Genomic DNA, 25,164 nt, shown 5'->3' on the forward strand with positions numbered 1-25,164 from the left:
TTTACAACACAGAAGTAGACTCACAGACTTCGAAAACAAACTTATGATTACCAAAGGGGTAAGGTGGGGGAGGGATAAATTAGGAGTTTGGGATTAACATATACACACTACTATATATAAAATAGACAATCAACAAGGACCTACTGTATAGCACAGGGAACTCTAGTCAATATTCTGTAATAACCTATATGGGAAAAGAATCTGAAAAAAGAATGGATATATGTCTATGTATAACTGAATCACTTTGCTGTATACCTGAAACTAACACAGCATTGTAAATCAACTATACTCCAATATAAAATAAAAATTACATTAAAAAACAAAAAAATAGTTTTTTCTATACCACATTCACATATATAGAAAATGGTCTGGAATATTAAACTTGATCCTAATATGTACTATTTCAAGATTTTATAAGGAGAATGTCTTTATGTATTGCTTGTATAATTTAAGTTAATTTAAAATTAAGTTAATATGAAAAATTTGAAAATATGCTGCCACTTCATGGCAATTTTCAACCCACAGTCTGAGATTTGTCATTCTTTCTATTCTAGCATCTACACTGTTCACTAAGACTGTTTCACTCTTGATCTTTCAGGGCCTCCTTACCACTTTGGTGGGTAAGACACTGATATAATCCACCGATCTTATTTAGATTTCCCAGGTCTCTTCCTTGTCCTCATTTGTGTGTGTGTGTGTGTGTATTAAGTTGTACAGAATTTTATCACCTTTGTAGGTTCATGTATCCACTACCACAGTCAAGATACTGAACAGTTCCATTCCCAGAAGGATCCCTTTTGTTGCCCTTTTATAACCACACCTACCTCCTTCTCGATCCCTCCTCCTACCTCCCTACCTACAGTTCTGTCCCTAACCTCTGACAACCATTAATCTTTCCTCCATTTCTAAAATTTTTTCATTCCAAAATTTTATATAAATAGAATTATACTGTACATAACCTTTTCTCATTGGCTTTGAAAATTTAGTATAATTCCCTGGAGATTCACCCAAGTTGCTGTATGTATCAATAGTTTGTTCTTTTTTATTGCTGAGTAGTGTTCCATGGTAAGGATATACCACAGTTTATCCACTTACCTGTTGAATGATATCTGGGTTGTTTCCACTTTTGGGCTATTACAAATAAAGCTGTCATGAACATTTGTGTACAGATTTTTATGTGAACATAAGTTTTCATTTCTCTCAGAAAAATGCCCAATACTGCAATTTCTAGGTCATTTGGTAGCTGCAAGTTTAGTTTTATAAGAAACCATCAAACTGTTTTCAAGAGCGGCTGTACCATTTTACATCCCCACCAGCAATGTATGAGTGATCCAGTTTCCCCACATCCCCTTCACAAGCATATGGTGTTATCACTATATTTTATTTTACCTATTCTAATAAGTGTGTGGTGATATCTCATTTGCATTTCCTTAATGATTAATGATATTAAACATCTGTTCATGTGCTTATTTGCCATTTGTATATCCTTTTTAGTGAAATATCTGTCCATGTCTTTTGCATATTTTCTTCCTATCTATCTATCTATCTATCTAGGCTGCACCAAGTCTTAATTGCGGCACGTGGGATCTTTAGTTGCGGCAGGCAGACTTCTTAGTTGCAGCATGTGGACTTTTTTTTTTTTTTTGGCTGCATTGGGTCTTCGTTGCTGCGCATGGGCTTTCTCTAGTTGCAGCGAGCGGGGGCTACTCTTTGTTTGGTGCACAGGCTTCTCATTGTGGTGGCTTCTCTTGTTGCGGAGCATGGGCTCTAGGCATGTGGGCTCAGTAGTTGTGGCGCACGGGCTTAGTTGCTCCGCGGCATGTGGAATCTTCCCGGACCAGGGCTCGAACCCATGTCCCCGGCACTGGCAGGAGGATTCTTAACCAGTGCCCCACCAGGGAAGCCCCATGTGAACTTCTTACTTGTGGCATGTGAACTCTTAGTTGTGGCATGCATGCGGGATCTAGTTCCCTGACCAGGGATTGAACCTGGGCCCCCTGCGTTGGAGCGTGGAGTCTTCCCCACTGGGGAAGTCCTCTTTTCCATATTTTCTAATTGGATTTTTTTTTTTACTGTTATTTATATATACTAGATACTAGTCCTTTGTAAAATATGTAGTTCGAAAATATTTTCTCCCAGATTGTAGCATGTCTTTTTATCCTTTTCACATGGGCTTTTAAGAGCAAAAGTTTTTAATTTTGATGAGGTCCAATCTCCATGATTTTTTTAAAATTTATTTTATTTATTTGATAGCACTGGGTCTTAGTTGCGGCAGGCAGGCTCCTTAGTTGCGGCTCACCAGCTCCTTAGTTGCAGCAGGCAGGCTCCTTAGTTGTGGCTTGCGGGATCCTTAGTTGCGGCTCACAGGCTCCTTAGTTGCAGCACGCAGGTTCCTTAGTTCTGGTATGTGAACTCTTAGTTGCTGCATGCATGTGGGATCTAGTTCCCTGACCAGGGATCGAACCCTGGCCCCCTGCACTGGGAGCGTGGAGTCTTAACCACTGTACCACCAGGGAAGTCCCTCCATGATTTTTTAAATTCAGTATTTTTCAACCCTTTTCTGACCTCCAACTACTTACGTGGGCAAAAGATTTCCATCAGCATTATCTATCATTACACACAGTGATTCTCACTGCTAATGAAATTAAGTTGGTAATAATAATTATTATAAAAATCAGTCTTTATAATCACTCATTAACACCTCTATTCTTTTCATTCCAATTCAATCTACAATCTCATGACAAAGATCTCTACATTTGAAGTCAAGTCAACTTTAGCTTGTAAGAGTAATGGGGGATGGGAAATAAAAAAGAAAATTATTGTCCATTAGAGTGTTAAAACCAAACTATGCCAACCCCAGCATATAGAGTTGCTAGGCCTGAAAATCTCCACAATGAAAATAGCTTCTGTGAGAAGATAAGGAGCTTGACTATATAAACTCTTGAAATTTCTTTTGCTTCATGAGTCTAGGACATCTGTAAGTTTAGGAAACATATCCCATTAGATGAGAGGCAATTTTTCATAATGAAAAATTAAGGCATACCTAGTTAGTACAACTGTGTTCTTTTTGATTTATTCCAATACTTGAATCTCAGATTTTTCATCATTGCCCATAATATATAGCTTTGAATTTCCTGACCACTCTGTGCTTCTGGTTTTCTTGTAAACGCAAGGAGCTAAAATTTAAAAGTATCTGGAAATCAGTGAGGGAAAGAAAATACATGCAAAATTTTTAGTGGAATATAGATTAGAAATCAGTCTCTTATGTGACAACATCCCTTCCATCACAAATATGTCAATGTGATGCATTTTGCATCAATACTGTGTATACAAATAAATACATAAGAATAACAGCAACAATTATGAAACTGGAAATGATGGTTAGCGTTAGGAGATGTTGGAGATGAAGTGAACAGGGAGTAGGACAAAATCAATAAGCAATTAAAAAACCATTGAACAATCTTAATAAGTTCACCAACCTATTTGACTTAAAGAATCCAATCCTGCTGTGACAAACAGTGGTTTATTCTGATCCACACATGTTGATTTGCTACATGGATAAGAAGAAAAAAGAATCCAATTTAGTTTAGCAATCAAATATCCCGCCACTCTCTAGTGTAAATACAAGAGCCAAGTTTTATATCTAGCCACTGGTGAGAGCATTGCTCAAAATGAATGAATGAATATTAATATGATTCTAAAAATTAAAGCAGAGCACTAATAAAGGTATTATAGGAGAAAAAAAATGACAGACCCAAATTACTTCAAATCAAAACCAAGGAAAGTAGCAAGGTTAAGAAAAATACACACTAAAATGATTGATTCCACTTCTAATCAATATAAAAAAGTGATAATAGCGGGAAAGCTACTGAAATGAGGGAAAAGAAGTAAAAGAAATCAGGGAAACAAGTATAATAGTATTAGTCTAGTCTCAAACTAAGTATTATATAACATTTTAGTTGTAAAATTTGAAAATATTTAAACAATATAAGAAGCAGGAGACAATATGAAATTATCTCTAAGAACAGTCATCTGAGGCACTTTCCTGGTCAAGAAACAAAAGACGTGTGAGAACAATAATCAGACGAGACAATAACAAACAAACAAACAAAAAGATAAAAAGATATTTAAAAAATATTTTAACGGTACCTTTTGTCAATGCCAAATGCCAACTGGTTAATAACTCCACGTATTTTTAGTAATAGAGCTTCTGATTTACTGGTAAACTAGAAAGAAAAAAAATCAGGAGAATAAATTACATGCTCTGCTTTCAAATCACAGAAACAGGTAAAATAAATACGGCTTTGAACAAGTACAGATTGCAGAGAGAATTACTATCTATTTGTCCAACAATACTTGTGTTTCAGTAAGCAAAACAAAACCTTTGAATAACGGGAAAGAAAAATCTCAGTAAATTTGTTTTAACTTACTCTTCAAACTTCATGAGTGCATGATATTGAATGGACTTGTGTTTATGCACTGATCATTTCCGCTACTCCCACAAATGGATCGTAATCATTGCCAGAATGCAATCTGGTTGGTTAAAAAATAGGAGGTATGCATCATAAATAACTTTTTCATCTAAGGGCATATGACTGTCTTCAAAGCAGTTAATGTGGGAGTTGCAGATTAGTCCAACAGATACTGATACTCACTAAAACGATTTTTTAACTTTTCTGAATTGCCTTTGGAACCTGCAAAATAAGCTACTGAATATTCTCAGTGGTGGTCTATAACTAGAGTGATCATAACCAGAACATTTTAGAGAATGAAACGGGGTGGGTACTATTAATCATTAAGCTGAGAAATCAGGTGAAACTAGGACATATGGTTACCCTACAAATCTTTTAAGACTGATTTGGTTTTTGGAAATACCAAAGTCACCCAGCCAAATAAGAATGACCAAGATGTATGAAAGTGGGAAAAACAATCTTGAACCAAAATGAGATGTAATTATAACGTACAGAGATCAATTTTCAGGATAAGATTCATTCTGGATTAAGAACAGGCTCCAGGGAAAACATTCAAAGGAGAACACTCATGTGAATATATAAGATTTGATACATTTATTTTTAAAAATTGAAAAATTTTAGGCTTCTATTGAGACAATTTTCTAATATGAAAACTTTAGTTGAATTTTAAAAACACAAGTTTTCATCATCATCATTATTATATTATCTATTATGTTCCCTATATGGTGAGGAAAAAAGCCTCGTCACAAATGTCTTTCATAGGACATGGGAAGTTTTCTAACTCAACCCCACCCCCGCCCCCATCTACTGCATCAACTGCCTTGAAAACATCCTCCAGAAATAGCTGTAGAGCTTTTACTTATGAACTCAATGCCTGGGAGCTCATAATCTCCAAAAGCAACTCATTCCATTTTCAGATAATGGTAGTATTAGAAATTTCTTTCTTAATTTGAACTAAACTCTATTGATTCCTTGTTATTGACTCTAAGAGAGCAAGGAATATATTTAATCCCTTTTCCGTGGATCAGTCCTTCGAATATTTAAAGAGTGTTATCACAATCCCGATGCCAGAATATAATTTTATACTGTTCCTCATACATCATAATTCTAAGCCCCCTAACATCCTGTTGGCTCTCCACTGAATCTGGTCCTACTTACCAATGTTTTTGTTTGTTTGTTTGTTTTTGTTAACTTGATTAGATTGCTCATACTACTGAACCAGTATTCTTGACTGAATTATAAAGGATAAACTATAGTGTTTAAAAAAAAAAAAGACTGCTGAGTATCATTGAACCTTGTAAAGCAGTACCCAAGTCTGGGCTGTAGGGTAAGAGTGGAACTGAAACTGAAAGGTGGGGCTTTGATAACTCTAGCTGCTTTCTTCTTGGTGTGGGAAGCTAGAAAAGCTTTATGGTTCCCCTGGTGGTCCAGAGTGCTCTTATAACCCCAACCTCTGAACCCTCTGGCTTACTGAAAGCTGAGATGAAGGAGTCTCAAATCCTTTCCCTAGTCCCCGACCTTCTAGGGTCTTTTGAACCATGGTTAACTGCAGGCCTGCTGTGGCCTGGGTTGACCTGACTTCACCTAAATTTGTATCCGTAAGACCAGACTGGCCCTGATGGATCATCAAATGTGATCTGTTCCTAAAGAAAGATAGGGATTTCCCTCAGCGAACTAACCAGAAGTAAGTATGGGGCCTTATCTAGTGGTGAAAGTAAGAAACTACAAGATCCATGGTCTTTGCTTCTGTACTCTGAATGAATAATTTACTTTAAATTCCTCATATCTTTTTCAAAACAATAAAGAATATTTTCATGGTTGCCAAGGGGGTGGTGGTGAGGGAAGGTTGGATTGGGAGTTTGGGACTACCAGAGGCAAAGTATTATATACAGAATGGATAAACAACAAAGTACAGCACAGGGAACTATAATATATCAATATCCCATAATAAACCATAATGGAAAAGAATATGAAAAAGAATTTAAAAAAAAGAATATTTCCAAAGTACTCTGTCAACCTAATATGTAAGCAGATACAGTATAAACATAAAAGGTAATGATATTTAAGAAAATACATAATAAAATGTATGTGGAGCATTCTGAAAAGTATAAAAATTTTAATAAATACAGATCATATTTATTACTTTTCGTCTTAATATACTAGCCACGAAGGCTGGGGACTAGGCCATGTTTTCTACAGGTTCCTCTGAGCACTCTGATTTAGAGGGAAAAAGAGACCATTCAAATGGGAAGAAAGTTTTTCCTTTTTTTTTTTTTTTTAAATAAAAAATGCATTTATGTTTTATTGCGTTAGAGGATATCCAGCAACATTTGGTCCTGCTGTGGAAGATAATGATAACAGTAATTATAAGAACCAGCCTTTATTGAACTCTGTGTCAGACCCTGTGCTAAGCATTTCACAGTACTCGGGCTACTAATCCCCACAACAACCCTATGAAGAAGGTATTGTTTTGTCCATTTTACCAGGAGACTGAGGCTTCAGTGAGATTAAGTGACTTGTCTGAGACCACATATCTAGTAAATGGTTGCCCGGGCAGCATGACTCCCAAGTTCATATTTTTAACCTCTACAACAAACAGCATTTTTTTTAAGTTTTAAAAAAATTGTTAGTCTTTTCCTCTTTTCTTTTAAGAGAATATAGATTCTAATTCTTAAGGGGAAACTAAAACGAATAAATAAACAACCAATTTATCTCTTTAAGATTGATGGGGGTTTATGGCTATTAGAAATTTAGAACTTTTGCTTCAAAGAAATGGTAGGCCATCTAGCAGAGTGTGTTCTAGAAATACATTATAAACACTCTGTAAAAAGAGGGTTTTGAGGCAATGGGAAAGGAGAGAATGACATGCATTAGTAAAAGCATTAGCGTTCATAACTGTGTACCAAGCTGTTAATCTTTCCAAATTTGTTACTGTCCGTTCAAACCCAAAGGATAGGAAACGTACAAACCATTAATGATGCTCCGTAATAATGTGCAACAAATCGAAGTGTCTTGCATATTACCTTCCTCTTCTCAGAGTCAAAATCCTGAAGAAATATGTTATTAAAAAGAAAAAAGTTGAGACAACTAGTGTCTGTAGCAGAAAGGTGCAAATTATTCAATACAGAAATAGATTTTCTTATTTATCTTTTGGAACATACCTTGAGTAGGATTCCATTACCTTGGCGTTTGTTTCTACAGAGAGCTGAACAGTAGCTGCAGCCTTCTAGAGCTGCAGCTACCAGATCTTTCCTTGTTTAAACACTTAGCTCAATAGAATTTAGATATAAGCACACATTTTATAGTGTGGAATACCCCAAGGATTCTCTGACAAGCAAAGATAAGAAGAAACCAATTTTCTACTTTCTGCGATTTAAAAGTTGGGACATAAGCCCTGTCCCTTGGTGACTGGACTGGATTCAGTTTTTAAATCTTCTGCCCATATCCCCATTCCACTGTATTTACTGTTCCTTACCTATTTTCTCTTTCCCAACTATATCCTCTTTTCCAAAATCTTTGAGATATGTGACCCCTTGACCTTTCCCTCCCAGAGTCATTTTTCTCATTTCATTATTACTTTTGTTCCTCTCCTATAAAGCCTAGGCATGCATGTACAACAAGCTCAACTAGAAGTGGAAGAGCTTACCTGAAAAATATCGTATTTACTTCCAATTATGACGAGGGGAATTGGAAATGGGTCAATTAATTCACGATCCTGTTAACAAACATATTTCATTGATTCATTATAATTGTTTATTACTATGTATTCATCAATTTCTACTTATATCATTTTAAATCTTCCCATAATGTTGACATTGTTTGCTTGACATAGAGGTTGTTTCAATATTTAATTTCTTAAACTATCAATACATTTCTCAAGCATAAAACTAGAAATGACAATTCCCTAAACTATGATATTTATTCTTCATGTTGTGTCCTTTTATTTTCTTAAATATGTCACCTTCCTGTTTTTTTTTTTTATTATTTCATATTAACTGTTTGTTACAATAACATTTATACATGGGAACCATAAACTATCAGTTTTGTTCTGATATTACCTTTGTAAAACGCACTCACATAAACTCTGGGCAATATAAAATACTGCTCTTGGTTTTCTAGAAGATGACATTCATGATTGTATATAAAGGACTTACTTGTGTTATCATATTGTGAGTTTATAGTTTAATTAATTATCAGATGATAAAAAGATATTGATTATGTGACAGACACTAAATGAATGTAAAGTATAGTGACGGTAAAGGCTGTTAAAATTCTATTCCTTGCTTAAAATTGTAGTCTTATCTAGCCTTTGCCAGGTGACATTTGTACAACCTGGTTTTTTATCTTCATTTTACAGAGATTATAAAATCAGTATCGAACTACTACTTTAAAACTCTATTCCTTTTCATTGGTGTAATATGCCATAACAATCACAGTAGATGTCTAACAAGAAGACATATGAAATCTTTTTCCTTGTTTTGCCCTTACTGAGGTTTTAGTAAATTGCTATAATTTTCCAGTGAACAGGTTCATCTACATGAAATGAATTTCAACTCATGCATAAAAATCTAAAGAAGTTGTTTGTGATGTTATCTTTAACTATATATGAGGCTAAGAATTCTAGGGATAATCCCAACAGTAACTCACTGGATGGTCCTTCTGCATATTGCTCCATATCTTCTGTCTCATTTCAGAAACTGCTTTAGCATTTTTCTTCCCCAGTTTCATTACCACTTTATCTACATGAAGTTTTGTGGCGTGCAACAGATTTTCCATGGTGGGCCAAAGGTCATTAGGTTTCGAAAGATCCAAAACAAGAACAATAGAAAATGTCCTAAAGAAATAAAAACATGTTTCCAAAAAAAAGACTCAAAATAATTACTATTTGAAACCATACTATACCAAAATTTATTTTCTAAAAATAACACTATAGTTTAAGAAAAAAAAACCCAGCAATTTTCTAAGAAAAAAATGCTAAAATTATAGCCTTATTTATTCTAGTGCTTTTCCCTAGTGATATTTAAGTGTCACAACTGAAGTTTTTGTTTGAACTAGTAATAATCCAGTTCAAATAATCGGCAAGCAATTGGGTCCAACAATGCCATGTTTAGATCCAGTTTTGCTGTGTGCTCCAAAGAAGGGAAGCAAAAATAATAATCACAGCAGCAGCAACAATGCAACAACCTGGTGAAGGAGAAGAAAACAGATTTACTGATGGTCCTTGCTAGGGGGACTACCTAGCTTATTTACTTACTCTTAACAACAACACTTCCTAGAAGATGTTATGGTGGCCATGTTATGGATTAGAAATCTGAGGCACAGATTCATATAACTAGTAAATTGTAGAGCTGGTATCTAGATCCAGAGCCATGTGCCTTTCTGCTGTACCTTGCTGCCTGTCTGAAAGCACACCCCTGGCCACCACACACACCACCACTGTGACCACATGCATGTGTGCTCATGTTCATGTAAATCTAACCTCAGCAACAACAGAAACCCAATTTAAAAAGGGAAAAGAACTCAAATACACATTTCTCTATTTAAAGGTATACATATGGCCAATAAACATATGAAAAGAGGCCCAATATCACTAATCATTAGAGAAATGCAAATCAAAACCACAATGAGATACCACTTCGCACCCATTAGGATAGCTATGATAAATAAAAGTAAAAATAAACGAAACCCCCCAGAAAATAACGAGTGTTGGTAAGGATATAGAGAAATTGGAACCCTGGTGCATTGCCAGTGGGAATATAAAATAGTACAGCAGACACTGTGGAAAGCAGTATAGTGGTTCCTCAAAAAATTAGAGGATCCTGTAATTCCACTTCTGAGTGTTTTGAAATCAGGGACTCAAACAGATATTTGTACACCAATGTCCATAGCAGCATCACTAACAATTGACAAAGGGTGGAAATGACCTAAATGTCCATCAGTGGGTTAAGAGATGAACAAAACGTGGTATATACATACAATGACCTATTTTCAGCCTTAAAAAGGAAGGGAATTCTGATACATGCTACAACATGGATGCATCTTAAAGACATTATGCTAAGTGAAATAAGCTAGACTCAAAAGGACAAGTATTGTATGATTTCATTTACATAAGGTACCTAGAGTAGTCAAATCATAGAGACAGAAACTAGAATGGCGGTTGCCAGGGGTTGGAGAAGGAAGAAATAGGGAGTTATTATTTATTGGGTACAGTTTCAGTTTGGGCAGATGAAATGTTCTCGAGATGGATGGTGGTGATGGCTGCACAACAACGTGAATATACTTAATGCCACTAAACTGTACATTTAAAAATGGCTAAAACTGAATTTTATGTTATGATATTTTACAATAAAAAACAAACAAATATAGGAGTATTTCAGAAAATGGTCATAATAAGTATGTAGAACCATAATCATGGGCCAATATATTTTTGATCAACAGGGCAAACATTCTGCTAGTAGATATAGAAAGGAATTATAATACATGCTAGTTATAATATAGTCAAGTTATTTTGCTTAGTTTGAGCAAATCAGCTGTGTTGTGTAATTAAAGCAGAACAGTAGCTAAATTCTATACCATAGGTCTAAATCCAGAAAGTAGTCTTTTTAGACATTAATTATCAAGATTTTCTATAAAATTTTTGTGCCATTAAATTCTCTAGCCAACTACATCTATGTCATTTTAATAAGCTCAGAACCAGTTTTGCTTAATTGTAACAGAATATATATACATAAGTGAGGAAACTAATTATATTTTCAGAGTTTTAGTATGGTTAATGTTTAAAAAAGAGAGGACTATGGTTGAACTTTTTTTTAACTGTGGTAAACTATATATAACATAAAGTTTATCATTTTTTCCAAATGAAAATAACTTTTTTTTAAGCAAAGGAGAAATGGATTATTCAACTTTTTTCTAAGATTAAAATTTGTGTTTCCAGTGCACTGGAAATATCTGTGTTACTTTTACCTTCATAGCAAATGACAGCTGAAAAAATTTTTTTAAAAAACACGACCTTTTAAAACAGGGAAATGGACCACAAGAAATGCTCTATTACAAATTATCTAAGGTCTGTGGAAATGTTCAGTGCATCTATAATTATTCTATGAACAGGCATCTTAAACAGTATCTAAGAGCACTGGTACGGCTGTTGAGGTCGCTGGGCTTTGTCCAACATAAGGAAATTATATGTCAAATTAATTCCAGCCACAAAACACTCTGAGATTTGCAGCTACATGAGGAGTGAAATGTTTTCCATGAATTCTTCAATCACTCAGCAAGCCACTCTGGACCCAGGCCTATGGCGCCCCTGCCCTCTGTTCATCATAACCCTGACCCCTCTTCTCTCCTAAAGCAGGCTCCAGCTGCCCTGGGGTTCCAGGGAGAGAAGACCAAGAACTCACAAAGTGAGGCATTAAAGAAACTGGAAAGATTTAGCTTCCTGCAGAAACCAGAATTTCTACAAGCCCGTGAGGTCTAGAGAAGGAAAGTGAGGTAATATGGCAAGGTGATGTGCAAGTCAGGGCCAGCACTGGAACCAGCTCACAGCCAGGTAAGAGCTGCTCCCGGCCTCTTCACTCCTGTCAGCCTCAGGCCAGGCTGGCTGGCAGCTCTGGATCCTTCAGCTCCGCCCCCCATCCTCGCCATCTCTTCACAACCACACCACCGTGAGCTGCCCGAATTCCCAGGCAGCTTCGATTCTTTGTCTCTGTTAAAGGAGGACAAATGAAAACTACACAGCTGTAAAATCCCATGATTCTGAAAAATAATGTCAGGGGAAAACGGTGGTTATAAGTGAAAAAGCAAGATCTAAATCTATATACATACAATATCCCATACCTGTACAAAGTATATTTATGAACACTGAAAACACTGAAAGAAATACCTCAGTATGTTGAGAGTAGTTCTTTTTCATGTGATTGAGGATGCTTTTACTTTCTATGTACCTTTCAGTATTTTTCCAAGTTTTCCATATGAGCATACATTACGTTTGTAATAAGTAAAAGACAGTAAATCATATTTCTTTAAAAGAAAAAAAAAATCACTGGACAAATAAAGCCAACATTACCGGCTAGTTATAGAAAAACAATTATCCTGCTAACAAGAAATAATTCCATACTCTAAAGATCTTAATGGCTGAAATTTAACAAATAATTGTCAAGCTCTTTGTATTTGGTCCAGGCAGCAGCAATGGTTTGTGTTAAACGCTGACAGGAGTAAGGTATTTCAGATTTAAAGATTTTGTTTTCCTTGGCTAAGATGACAGTTTTCCACATCTGATTTGGCCACGAGTGGGAGTCATTGTCAGGAAAACACCACCAAAGGGTTTGAGGTTTTCCCCCAGGTTCTGTTTCTTTTAGGTCAGCAAATAGAGACTTTCTTCCTCCTCTGACTCATAGACTTCCCTTGGATGACGCTTCAATGGTATTAATTAGCATTAAATTCAAAGTAGACATAATGTCCAGCTGCAGGAAAAACTCAGGGCTGAATTAGCTCACGCTTGGATGGGTATTAGAAATAATTGTTTTCAAGTTTATTTTTGCCAAGTGAATTCATTGCCCAAGTGTTATTTGACGTATTCTGTTTGTTTGCAGGCTTGCAAAATATGTTACTAGTTGGAATGCCAACTATTTCACTTCAGCGCAGGCCAGAACCTTGGTTCTTTTAAAATCTCCGACAGCGTTACAGTTTAAGCACATAGAAAGGAAGTGAACGTAAGCCTTCAGCAACATAAAACTGTCCCAGCAAATTCTGGTTCACAAAAGCCTACTCATATTCATCCTGTGGCCTCCACTGGATACTTAACTAACAACTGTTCCTGGAGCTGGCCATACTTACCGTAAGGTGTCACTTGTGATTGGTATGCTGATTAAGTCCAGTAAAGAGGTTCCTCCACCTAGTTCCCAAAAATGAGCAATATCTTTTGGCTGAAAAAAAAGGGTTTTTTCATATTAATGTTCTTTGATGTTTTTAAATTTTAAATAGTTCTTATATTTCATTAGTACCAGCCAGTAATAATTATGGATACAAGATATTATAGTCCTCAAGACCATTTCTTGGCAATTTTTTGAAAGGAAAGGAAAGGAAATTTTTACCTTTCTCTATTCCATCCCTCAAAATGCATCAAAACCTCTATTCCAAAGAACAACAATGAAACATTAAGAATGTGCATGTGTACTAAATGCCCAAATTCTACCCTAACTTAATAGAAGACATTAAACAGTGCCCCAATTCTGTAAATATCACATGTAGCAGACACTCACTCAAATTAGAAATAAAATTAACAAATTGAACACATTTGGAATTGTCTTTTTGAAAACAGTTATAATTTTAGATAGAAATAAAACAGTTGAACAGGAAAACATCCTAATTGAAGGAGGCAGAAGCTCACAAAATAAATCAGACACACAGACAAGACATGAGGAAACGGGAAGAACAGATGGCAATCCGGGCTGCAGACCGGGATTTCCCGGGCAAGAGTATATAAGCAGCCGGTCTGTGCCTGACTTTCCTGCGGAATGTGACCGGCTGGCACTGGCCATACAAGCGGTAGGTGGGGGAACAAGGAGAGACTCAACAACTGCTTCCCTTTTTAGAGGACTCCAACACTAGGGGATTGAAAGGGCTGGGCAGCCAAGTAGCTTGGAAATAAGACCATCTATTCCATAACAGCTCTCCTAGACCACCGGCTAGCTGATGGCATCTCTGCCTCTGGCCAGATACTGAGGAACCTTCAGGACACCAAGATTGTGTGAGGAGCTGATAAAGCTCTTCCATTTGGAACTTTTAGGAGACATTAAATCTGAGAAAGATGTGAGGCTTCTAGAATGAATATGGAAAAGCCCAACTTGATAGCACAAAGTTTAGCAGAAACAAATAGGTGAAAAAGAATCACATGAGTTTTTATGTGTCTAATACCATGAACTTGGAAGAGGCAGGTGGTCATTAAAGCAGTTTTAGATGAATATATATATTTTGCATTTTTGACAAGTTATCTCAACCATTAAAATTGTTTTGCGGTTGCTATTTGAATCATTAATGTTTGTGGGGGAAATAAGTTTGCATTGGATAATCTCCCTTGATTCACAACTGGATGAAGAAAAGTTTTTAGAGCTCTTCTCAAAAGTTAAGCTTATGAAAAGTTGTCTCAGAGTTTCCCAAGAAAAGGATAATTCCGTTTCTAGGCTTATCACTCATGCAAAAATTCACGTGAATCACAAAAATAAAGTCCTCCCCCATCTCAATATATTACTTTTTTTCTTTTCTCTTTTTAATTTCACTGTTTTAATAACCAGCTTGGCATTGGTGAATCCAGGAAGCAGCAACAGCCAATTTTAACTGTTTATACATTGTCTAATGATCAAACACTTGGACTGGATCAATCTATAAAAATTTGCCTGTGTTATGGGAGATATGGGACCTTCTACTGTATTCTAGATTGTTCTTCCATACATCTAATTTTATTTAAAAAACGACCTCTTTTCATATGAGAACTCCAAAAGAGAATTCCATTTAGGAATTTTTATTCCTCTAACATACACTATAAGTTCTCCCTGTACCCTGAACAATTTCTAATTTTCCTCTGTAGATACACTAACACAAGTGAAAACAGGATTATAGCCAATTAGGGCCTGTGGTCTCAAACAGCATTACCAACTTCAAGATGTATTTGTAAAAATGCTAATAATCTGGATTTTGATCAGTATTTTTTCATAAATATTCCACAGGTCAAATTCATATTTTTAGCAGATTTTTTGGAGACAGAAGATAACTCACGATGTTATTCTCATTTAAAAGAAGAAAATATGCCAAAAAACTGTACAATAAAGTTACAAAGGAATCCGATTCAAGCATTTTAAGACATAACAAATGAGAAGGCCAAAATATTTCCCCACAGTTCGGTTGGCTTCATATGTGCTGAGTTGCATTTGAGTTAAAAAGTACATAGCTATGAAGTGTACAGCTGGATATGTGCATCGGTTGTAGGTAAGATGGAAAATATAAAACAATGTCAGCATCCTCACTTCTCCATGTGTGTGTAGCGCAGCATCACCAAAAAGACACTCACTATGTTATGTCCTTTTGCTCTCCTTCCATACGTATATTCCAAGGCTAAGGTTGGTTTTGGTGGCTCATCCCTGCACAATAAAAGACAGGTAGTATTACCATCATGGGTGGAATTATTTTCTTATGCTATCATCTTACCTGATTTATTTTTGCTTCCTCTTAAAAACTTTGATTAGTAGAGAAGTTACACCTTGTATAACACATTGAGATAAAAATGATTAAGAATTTATATAAAAATTAAATAAGCCTTCAAAATACCATCTTTAGTAGCAACTGCAGAGAATAATGGCACCTGCATGTAGTGGCAGCGCCTAGCAACACTGTTGGGGGTGTGGAGAAGGAGCTGGCAGTGTTGGTGGCCATGTTAGGGCACAAGCTCTTTGCATCCAGGCCACGTGGGAAGCACTGACATCAGGTTTGTGCTCAGCCTTGATGTGGGGAGTTGGGAACCTAATGACTATCAATTTAACGGCGACATCAATGAAAGATTTTTATACAGTTCTCAATCTGAAATCACGGTTCAAACGTAGGCATCATTTAGCTAATGAGAGCTACAAACAAACAAGACTTTCCGTATCAACTTCCTGCAACACCTACCAATCATAATCCTAAATCTTAATCTGGTGGCATGCTTCTATGGTATAGAAGATTAGGAAGTATATAAAACAAATGGTAACATGCACAGTTTAAAGACCAATAATGTGCTTCAGAAGTAAACCCATGAGAGGGCTTCCCTGGTGGTGTGGTGGTTAAGAATCCGCCTGCCAATGCAGGGGACACGGGTTCGAGCCCTGGTCCGGGAAGATCCCACATGCTGCGGAGCAACTAAGCCCGTGTACCACAACTACTGAGCCTGCGCTCTAGAGCCCGAGAGCCACAACTACCGAAGCCCATGCGCCTATAGGCCGTGCTCCACAACAAGAGAAGCCACTGCAATGAGAAGCCTGAGCACCGCAACTAAGAGCAGCCCCCGCTCGCAACTAGAGAAAGCCCATGTGCAGCAACGAAGACCCAACGCAGCCAAAAATAAAAATAAATTAATTAAAAAAAAAAGTATACCCATGAGCAATTCGAAGATTATAATTAATGTTCAGTCATGAACCAGACAGAACTAAAAAGTTTAAATATCAGAGTAGCATAGCCAAAAAAAGCAAATACTATGGTAGGCTGAGTAATTATGTTAATTTCTCCTCCCAAATAAGGAAATCCAATATTAATCCTGTATAATTTCTTTTTGCTTGTTCTTGGTTTTATCTTTAAAGGAGATTGTAAAACCCATAATAAGGATTCACTAAGAATTAAAATATTTTGTTTCGGCCTCAAAATTATTCTCTTTCCATATGTCTTTTAGATTCTAACTTGCCCTACACAACAAGAATAAGCAAATGTAGTCTAGAGGTTAACATAACACTTACCTGTCAAGACACCTTAGAATAATAGTAGTCTTTCCCTGGAAATTCAAAAAGAAAGAAATACTGTGTTAATGTCATCCACATGTAAAATTTTATTATTGTTCATAATTGTGGCCCAAAATAGCTTTTAATCACTTGAATGATAAATTACCTGGAAACTAGAAACTAGAAACTTTCAGAATTATTCCTAAGTTCGATGAGTAGAAAAAGTTAACTGTCAACTTTCCATCAGAGTGCAACTACACTGCTATTATTATAATTATAAAGTCCCGCAGATGACAAATACCAGCAAATCAAACCTCATTTTAGTGGTCAACTTGGCAGCTGTCTTAAATTTTCTCTCTACTCCTCAATGCTAATTACTGGTTAAGCTGATGATTAGTGTCTTCTGAAATGTTTTAATTCCAATTTGTTGAAGTGGAAATAAAAAAAGATAACATACAAATAAAGGACATGTTGAAAGTATGTTCCAAGTAAGCAATCCAGATACCAGGTTAGAGTACTTTTTTGGGTTTGTTTTATTTCTAGGAGATGTATTTATTCTAAATTTCTTTTTAGGAGTCAGGATATATAGGATGGCATATAGGATATCCCATCTCTGCCACTAATCATGAAACGTAACTTCACATCTTAACCAGGGACTGGCTCAGTGGTTTAAATCATTGTGTTTGTTTTCTTAATAGTAAAACTATTTTTTTTAAACAAACAATCTCTTACAAGAAAATAGACAAAAGCGGAGCAGAGGGGAAAGCTCTACCAAAGGAAACCTTTAGGATCCAAAGAAAGCAGTCTGGAAAACTCTGGACTACCAAAAACACAGATTATTTTACTATACATGTGTTTTTTTAAGCCAAGAAACCTATAATATTTACCAGAAAAAAAAAAAAAAGATAATCATAAATAAATGACTCCAGATTATATCTGGGCTATGATCAAATTGAATGACTCTTTTTTGGTAATGAGATATATAAATAATTGGAATAGTACTAAAAATATATATTATTGAAGGATATTTATTGGTAGGTGTTATATCAGAGTGAAAAACTAGAAACAATCTACATGTCCCAAATAGGGGATTGATTGGCTAAATTAATTACGTCAATCCGTATAATGGAATAACATGCAGCTAACAGGAATGATGACGTAGGAATATACATACTGACATGGTAAGACATGCATAATAGATTATGTGTGACCCTGTTTTCAGTTAAAAACCTTCTTTTCCTACTTCTTTGAGATGCACATACATATATAATATGCATAGATACAGAGAGACAGAAAAAAATACACAAATAAATCCAGAGAGACATCACATGTTAATAGTGAATGTTTCCAGGTGATAACTTTGTAGGTGATTCATTTTTTTAAGAAAATAAAGATTTTCTAATTATCCTGTACCAAATGTGTACGTGTAGAATATTTTTAAAGTTTTAAATAAATGAGGACAATACCTAAAAATTAATGTATTCTATGTACAAGAAAGTATACAGAATTACTGTATTTTAGAATTGGAAGGAATCTTAGATAATATCTAGCCAATTTTCTCAAGTTCTCATGATCCCATAGTGTTGATTTAAATTATTTTTATTATAATTTCATTTAAATGTATAAGACTACTTGGTGGAATTCCAAATAAACTCAACTCTGGGCACTGAAGTCAACTTTTAGATTACCATTAAAATAATGATCCAAATTTTAAAAATTCACTAGTAAACTGTTGCACTCTGAGAATGCATCCACAGACCCCTGGGTTTCCTAGTCCAAGAAGCACTGACACAGTACAAGTTCATTTAGAGACTATCAAAATGAATCCCATCTTCTCTTCTATTACTTCAATCACAGCAGTAGAGTAAACAATTACTCTACTTCTCTTCTCTGGCAAGAATCTTAGAGGCTTGTATCAGTCTACCCTCATGGGTGTCATCTCTTCTGGCTTACAGTCTCCCTCTCCCTCTCAGCTACTGTCATTAGTCTTGTTAACTTCACACCCACATGGGCATGGGCAACCCACCTAAGACCCTGACCTCTCAGTCCCCTTTGCCTCCTCAAGAGACTTTTTCCTTCACTCTACTTCTGCTACATGTCACTTTCAAGGTTCTATTTTGAACCATTTCACTACTGGAAATTGTACCACTTCCAAAATCACACAAACAACACATTCTCTAACCACTTTTTTAGGAATCCCCACAGTAATAACTCTTTAGCTTTAGTGAGAGGCCTCCAAAGTCCATCCATCCTTCTGGGACACAGCTGGAAACAGAGGGGTGTTCAGGCTACCTGGGCACTGACGCTGCCCGGTAAAGATGTAGCTTCACTGATGCAGAAGTTAGTTCCTGAAAGCTTCATGTCTGTTAACATGTAGAAGCATGAAGCACAGAAATAAAATAGTATTATATATACTATATATATATAAAATATCATAAAATAGACAGTCCCCGACTTAGGACAGTTCCACTTATGATTTTTTGACTTTACGATGATGTGAAATTGATATACACTCAGTAGAAACTACACTTTGAATTTTAAATTTTGACCTTTTCCCAGGCTAATGATATGCACTAATATACTCTCTCATGATGGTGGGCTGCAGCTCCCAGTCAGCCCCTCGATCACGAGGGTAAACAACCAATACACTTACAACCATTCTGTTTTTCACTTTCAATACAGTATTCAATAAGTTACATGAGATATTCAACACCTTATTATAAAATAGGCTTTGTGTTAGATAACTTTGCTCAACTGTAAGCTAATATAAGTGTTTTGAGCACATTTAAGGTAGGTTAGGCTAAGCTATGATGTAGGTTAGGTTAGATGTATTAAACGCATTTTCGACTGACGGTATTTTCAACTTATGATAGGCTTACTGGAATGTAACCCCATTGTATGTCGAGGAAGGTCTGTAATATAAACCCCAAATAAGATGAATATCAGCATCTGCAAGCCTCAACCTTTTTTAGACAGTGTCACCAGCAGTTCTACGGCTCTGGCAGAAACTCTGTGGGTCGAGCAAAGCTGCATGAAGATATGATGCATCTGTTCCTGCTCTGTATGGCCACTTCCAAAACCTTTTTTATCCTTGGCTAAACAAGGGAAACTTACAGTCAGTGGGGAGGAGTCTCTTGCTACTAAAGTGTTCCAATGGATATGCTGTCCTTTTCACAACAATAAACAGCTCTTTGACAAACATCATTGGCACAATTCAATTATTCCTTAAATGAGATTCCTAAAAGTGAACTAACTGAATCCAAAACATGAATATTATTTAAGATACTGACTTATTGACTTAGATGCTGACTTAGATATTTAAACGGGTCTTGGCTTTTACACTCAACTGAGGTAGAAGACCTTAATATTTTCAAATTATGAAATAAAAAAGTTAAAATATTTTAAATTATATTTACTATTATTTTTCCTAGATCAATATAAGTACTTTTTAACTCACACTAAATATGGTATTAGCTAAGTATAAAATTAGTTCATTAACTTCAAGCTCAATGGTTCCATGAGCTCAAATTCCATGAATTTGCATAAAATGTCTAAATATTATTTTCAAAATGTAATTATTCTAATATTAGGTGATAAAAAATAAAATAATTTATTTCATATGTAAAATTATTTCATCTGGGTATTTTTCAATCATGTCTCAGTGAGAATGTTAATACTGTAGTCAACATTATTTCTTAATTAACTGCCCCCTTATGGTACACAACACTTAAAGTCCTCAAATGATTATTCTATGTGAAATTAGCTCTCTGTTGATCTAAAGGGTATGCTATACCTGTGCACATATCAACCCATGGATTTTGGCTGACTTCTGCTAATCTGTGTGGAGATAAATGACATTACTAGGGTCAGAAATGACAAACAGACTGTGTCTCAACCGCCAACACTTTCCTAGAATGCTGTGGATCAGATGTCATCTTCAGACTCAGCAGAAAAAGGCACCATGATTGATAAGATGTGTGTGGAAGATGTGTGCCGAGTATTTGCTATCCCTTAAGGGACCCTGGAAAGCATCTTCTGACAACCAGATCTTAGACTATGGAAAACTGGAAAAGTAAAAATGTAGAGGTCTAGATAGCTTCCTTCCCACTTTTCTACCACCTAGAGATTCAGGTTTAGGGTGAGAAAGTAAGCTCTGGGAAGTAAAAGACTAGTCAATGACAAAGTTTTCTGGGCCACACTCTAGGAATACTAGAATGATTAACCATTAAAAAAAATGTTTTTCTGCAAGCTTTATTTTTTTCCTTTTCCATTATGGTTTATTACAGGATATTGAATATAGTTCCTCAGCTATACAGTAAAACCTTGTTGTTTATCCATTCTATATTTAATAGTTTACATAGAATGATTATCCCTTGAAAAGAGAGGAAACATATGTCAAGAGGATCAGAAGACCATGCCTAGAAACTTGACAATCAAATGAGAGCAGAGAAAACAAGAGAGAAAGGTCTGGATAAATTGAGATGTCATTAGGTATGATATTAAGAAAAATTTTTAAAGAGAATAATGGAAGAGGGTCCATGTAATTCATATGACAAAACTGCTGAGACAAGGCCTTAGAATAATATAGTAAAGGCACAGATGCAAAACTACAAGTAATAAGTTCAGTATTATCACAGGAAAACAAAATGACCTCATATATATTACCAAAACCTGTGGCATGAGTGAGTGCAATATCAATGTGAAGAATAAAAAGAGACAGAAGAGGAGGAAAAATGCAGCACACTTTGTGTATCTGTATGGAAACTTACAAACATGCAGGTGGTGGCAACATAAACAAATGCATTTGGATGAAAATAAATAAACAGGGACTTCCCTGGTGGCACAGTGGTTGAGAGTCTGCCTGCCAATACAGGGGACACAGGTTTAAGCCCTGGTCCATGAGGATCCCACATGCTGCGGAGCAACTAAGCCCGTGCGCCACAACTACTGAGCCTGCACTCTAGAGCCCGCGAGCCACAACTACTGAACCCGCGTGCCACAACTACTGAAGCCCGCGCGCCTAGAACCCGTGCTCTGCAACAAGGGAGTCTGCTGCGATGAGAGGCCTGCACACTGTGGCGGGGAGTAGCCCCCACTTGCTGCAGCTGGATGAAGCCTACATGCAGCAACGAAGACCCAACACAGCCAAAAATAAATAAATAAATAAATAAATAAATTTTAAAAAAAAGAAAATAAATGAACAGAACACATGTAATCTCATGGAAGTATACTAGAGACTGTAGCCTGACCATATGAAATGAATAATACATAGGATATCTCATGACACACATCACAAGAGGAATACAGGTAAAGTATAATAGTGTACGGGATAACAACTATTCAAGACAGTGCCTAAGTCAGTCTGAATTGAGTTTTCTGTCACTCCCAAAGGAAACAATCCAGACTCACACAGAAACTAGGGTCAAAGAGAGGTTAAGTGACTCGTTCCAACCTAGAATTCTGTACCTAGATAAACTTTCAATCCAGAGTGAGGGTAAAATAAAGACATTTTAGATATGCAAGTTCTCAAATATTTTACTACCCATGTATACTTTCCCAGGAAACTACAAAAGAATGTGCTCCACAAAGATAAGTAAGTAAACCAAGAAAACGGAAGACACAGGATCCAGGAAACTGAAGCTCCAACACAAGAAAGATGCAAAGGGAGTCCCCAAGATGTTGGGGAGGGACAGTAGCTATGCAGCTGCCCCCAAGAATAACCAGTACAGACTACACAGAAGGTTCAAAGATGGGAGGACTCTGGCTGGAGAGGGGTACTTTCAGATGATTTGATACAATTGACCACATGAAAATATGCATTGACCATCTGTTGGGGATTGTGGAAAAAATTAGCAATAGGTACATGGGGAGCCAGCTTCAAGGATGGTTCCCCAACTGGAAAACCAATTTAATTTCAAGTCCCACCAGTGGAAGGCTGCACCAGGACACTGAGATATACTGATAGTTCCCTCTTCCCCTGAGACCTCACCCTGGAAGTGACTTTTTATCTTCTTTTGGTCCAACAGTGAGAGGTGGAGACAAGATGGCAGAGAAGAAGGACTTGAGCTCACCTCCTCCCATGAAAACATCAAAATCACAACTAACTGCTGAACAACCATTGACAAAAAAAAGACTCAAACCTACCAAAAGAGATATTCTACATCCAAAGACAAGAAGAAGATGGTAGGAGGGGCACTTTCATGATATAATCAAATCCCACACCCACTGGGTGGGTGACCCGCAAACTGGAAAATAATTATATCTCAGAGGTTCTCCAACAGGAATGAGAGTTCTGAGACCCACATCAGGCTCCCCAGCCTGGGGGGGGTCTGGCTTCAGGAGGAGGAGCCCCAAGAGAATTTGGCTTTGAAGGCCAGTGGGGCTTGAGTGCAGGACCTCCACAGGACTGGGGGAAACAGAGACTCCACTCTTGGAGGGTGCACACAAGGTTTCACGTACACTGGGATCCAGGGCAAAGCAGTGACTCCATAGGAGCCTGGGCCAGACCTACTGGAAGGTCTTGGAGGATTTCCTGGGGAGGCAGAGGTCAGCTGTGGCTCACTGTGGGGGCAAGAACACTGGTGGCAGAGGCCCCAGTGAATATTCACTGGCGTGAGCTCTCCTGGAGGTCACCATTTTGGCACTGAGACCTGGCCCCACCCAAGAGCCTGCAGGCTCCAGTGCTGGGACACCTCAGGCCAAACAACCAACAGGGTGGGAACCCAGCACCACCCATCAGCAGACAGACTACCTAAAGTCATCCTGATCTCACAGCCACCTCTAAACACACCCTTTGACATGGCCCTACCCACCAGAGGGACAAGACCCAGCTCCATTCACCAGTGGGCAGGCACCAGTCCCTCCCACCAGGAAGCCTGCATAAGACCCTGGACCAACCTCACCCACCTGGGGGCAGACACTAGAAGCGAGAGGAGCTACAATCCTGCAGCCTGAGGAACAGAGGCCATAAACACAGAAAGTTAGACAAAATGAGACAGAAGAGAAATACGTTCTAGATGAATGAACAAGATAAAACTCCAGAAGAACAACAAGTGAATTGGAGATAGGCAATCTTCCTGAAAAAGAATCCAGAGTAACGATAGTAAAGATGATCCGAGATCTTGGAAAAAGAATGGAGGCACAGACCGAGAAGATACATGAAATGTTTAACAAAGAGCTAGAAGATTTAAAGAACAGAGATGAACAATACAATAACTGGAATGAAAAATACACTATAAGGAATCAATAGCAGAATAAATGAGGCAGAAGAACGAATAACTGAGCTGGAAGACAGATGGGTGGAAATCACTGCTGCAGAACAGAAAAAAGAAAAAAGTATGAAAAGAAAAGAGGACAGTCTAAGAGACCTCTGGGACAACATTAAATGCACCAGCATTCACATTATAGGGGTCCTAGAAAGAGAAGAGAGAAAGGGCCTGAAAAGATATTTGAAGAGATAATAGCAGAAAACTTCCCTAACATGGGAAAGGAAACACTCAAGTCCAGGAAGCACAGAGAGTCCCATACAGGATGAACCCAAGGAGGAACATGCCAAGACACATATTAATCAAACTGACAAAAATCAAAGACAAAGAGAAAATAGTAAAAGCAACAAATAACCTTATGGGGCTTCCCTTGTATGTTATCAGCTGATTTTTCAGCAGAAACTGTGCAGGCCAGAAGGGGGTGGCATGATATATTTAAAGTGATGGAAGGGAAAAACCTACAACCAAGAATGCTCTACCCAGCAAGGCTCTTGTTCAGGTTTGATGGAGAAATCAAAAGCTTAGAGATAAGCAATAGCTGCGAAATTCAGCACCACCAAACCAGCTAAAGGAACTTCCCTAGGCAGAAAAGAGAAGGCCACAACTAGAAACAAGAACATTACAAATGGGAAAGCTCACCAGTAAAGGCAAACATACAGTAAAGGTCAGAAATCATCCACACACAAATATGATATCAAAACCAGCAACTGTGAGAGTACAAATGCAAGATATTGGAAATGCCTTTGAAATTAAGAGACCAGCAACTTAAAACAATATTGTTTATATAGAGACTGCTACATAAAAACCTCATGGTAACTGCAAACCAAAAATCTACAATAGATATACACAAAAAAGAAAAAGCAATCCAAACACAACACTAAAGATAGTCATCGAATCACATGAGAAGAGAACAAAAGAGGAAGGGAGGAAAAAAGACCTACAAAAACAAACCCAAAACAATTAAGAAAA

At 36.9% G+C, this 25,164-nt stretch overlaps 1 protein-coding gene across 2 annotated transcripts in view; it reads right to left on the reverse strand.

The window, feature by feature from the left end:
• The window catches only part of DYNC2LI1 (dynein cytoplasmic 2 light intermediate chain 1), a 44,146-nt gene that overhangs the window by 4,965 nt on the left and 14,017 nt on the right, over nucleotides 1–25,164 (reverse strand). For both annotated transcript variants that reach the window (XM_082358292.1, XM_082358291.1), the window contains exons 3-10: nucleotides 16,949–16,983; nucleotides 15,535–15,604; nucleotides 13,305–13,393; nucleotides 9,120–9,306; nucleotides 8,119–8,187; nucleotides 7,442–7,519; nucleotides 4,150–4,226; nucleotides 3,480–3,550 (exon numbers count right to left, since the gene is read on the reverse strand). In XM_082358292.1, the coding sequence (XP_082214418.1) occupies nucleotides 3,480–3,550; nucleotides 4,150–4,226; nucleotides 7,442–7,519; nucleotides 8,119–8,187; nucleotides 9,120–9,306; nucleotides 13,305–13,393; nucleotides 15,535–15,604; nucleotides 16,949–16,983 (676 nt within the window). The remainder of the gene's footprint in view (nucleotides 1–3,479; nucleotides 3,551–4,149; nucleotides 4,227–7,441; nucleotides 7,520–8,118; nucleotides 8,188–9,119; nucleotides 9,307–13,304; nucleotides 13,394–15,534; nucleotides 15,605–16,948; nucleotides 16,984–25,164) is intronic.

The sequence above is a fragment of the Balaenoptera borealis genome, assembly GCF_965194805.1.
Source record: "Balaenoptera borealis genome assembly, chromosome: 15".
Classification (NCBI taxonomy): domain Eukaryota; kingdom Metazoa; phylum Chordata; class Mammalia; order Artiodactyla; family Balaenopteridae; genus Balaenoptera; species Balaenoptera borealis.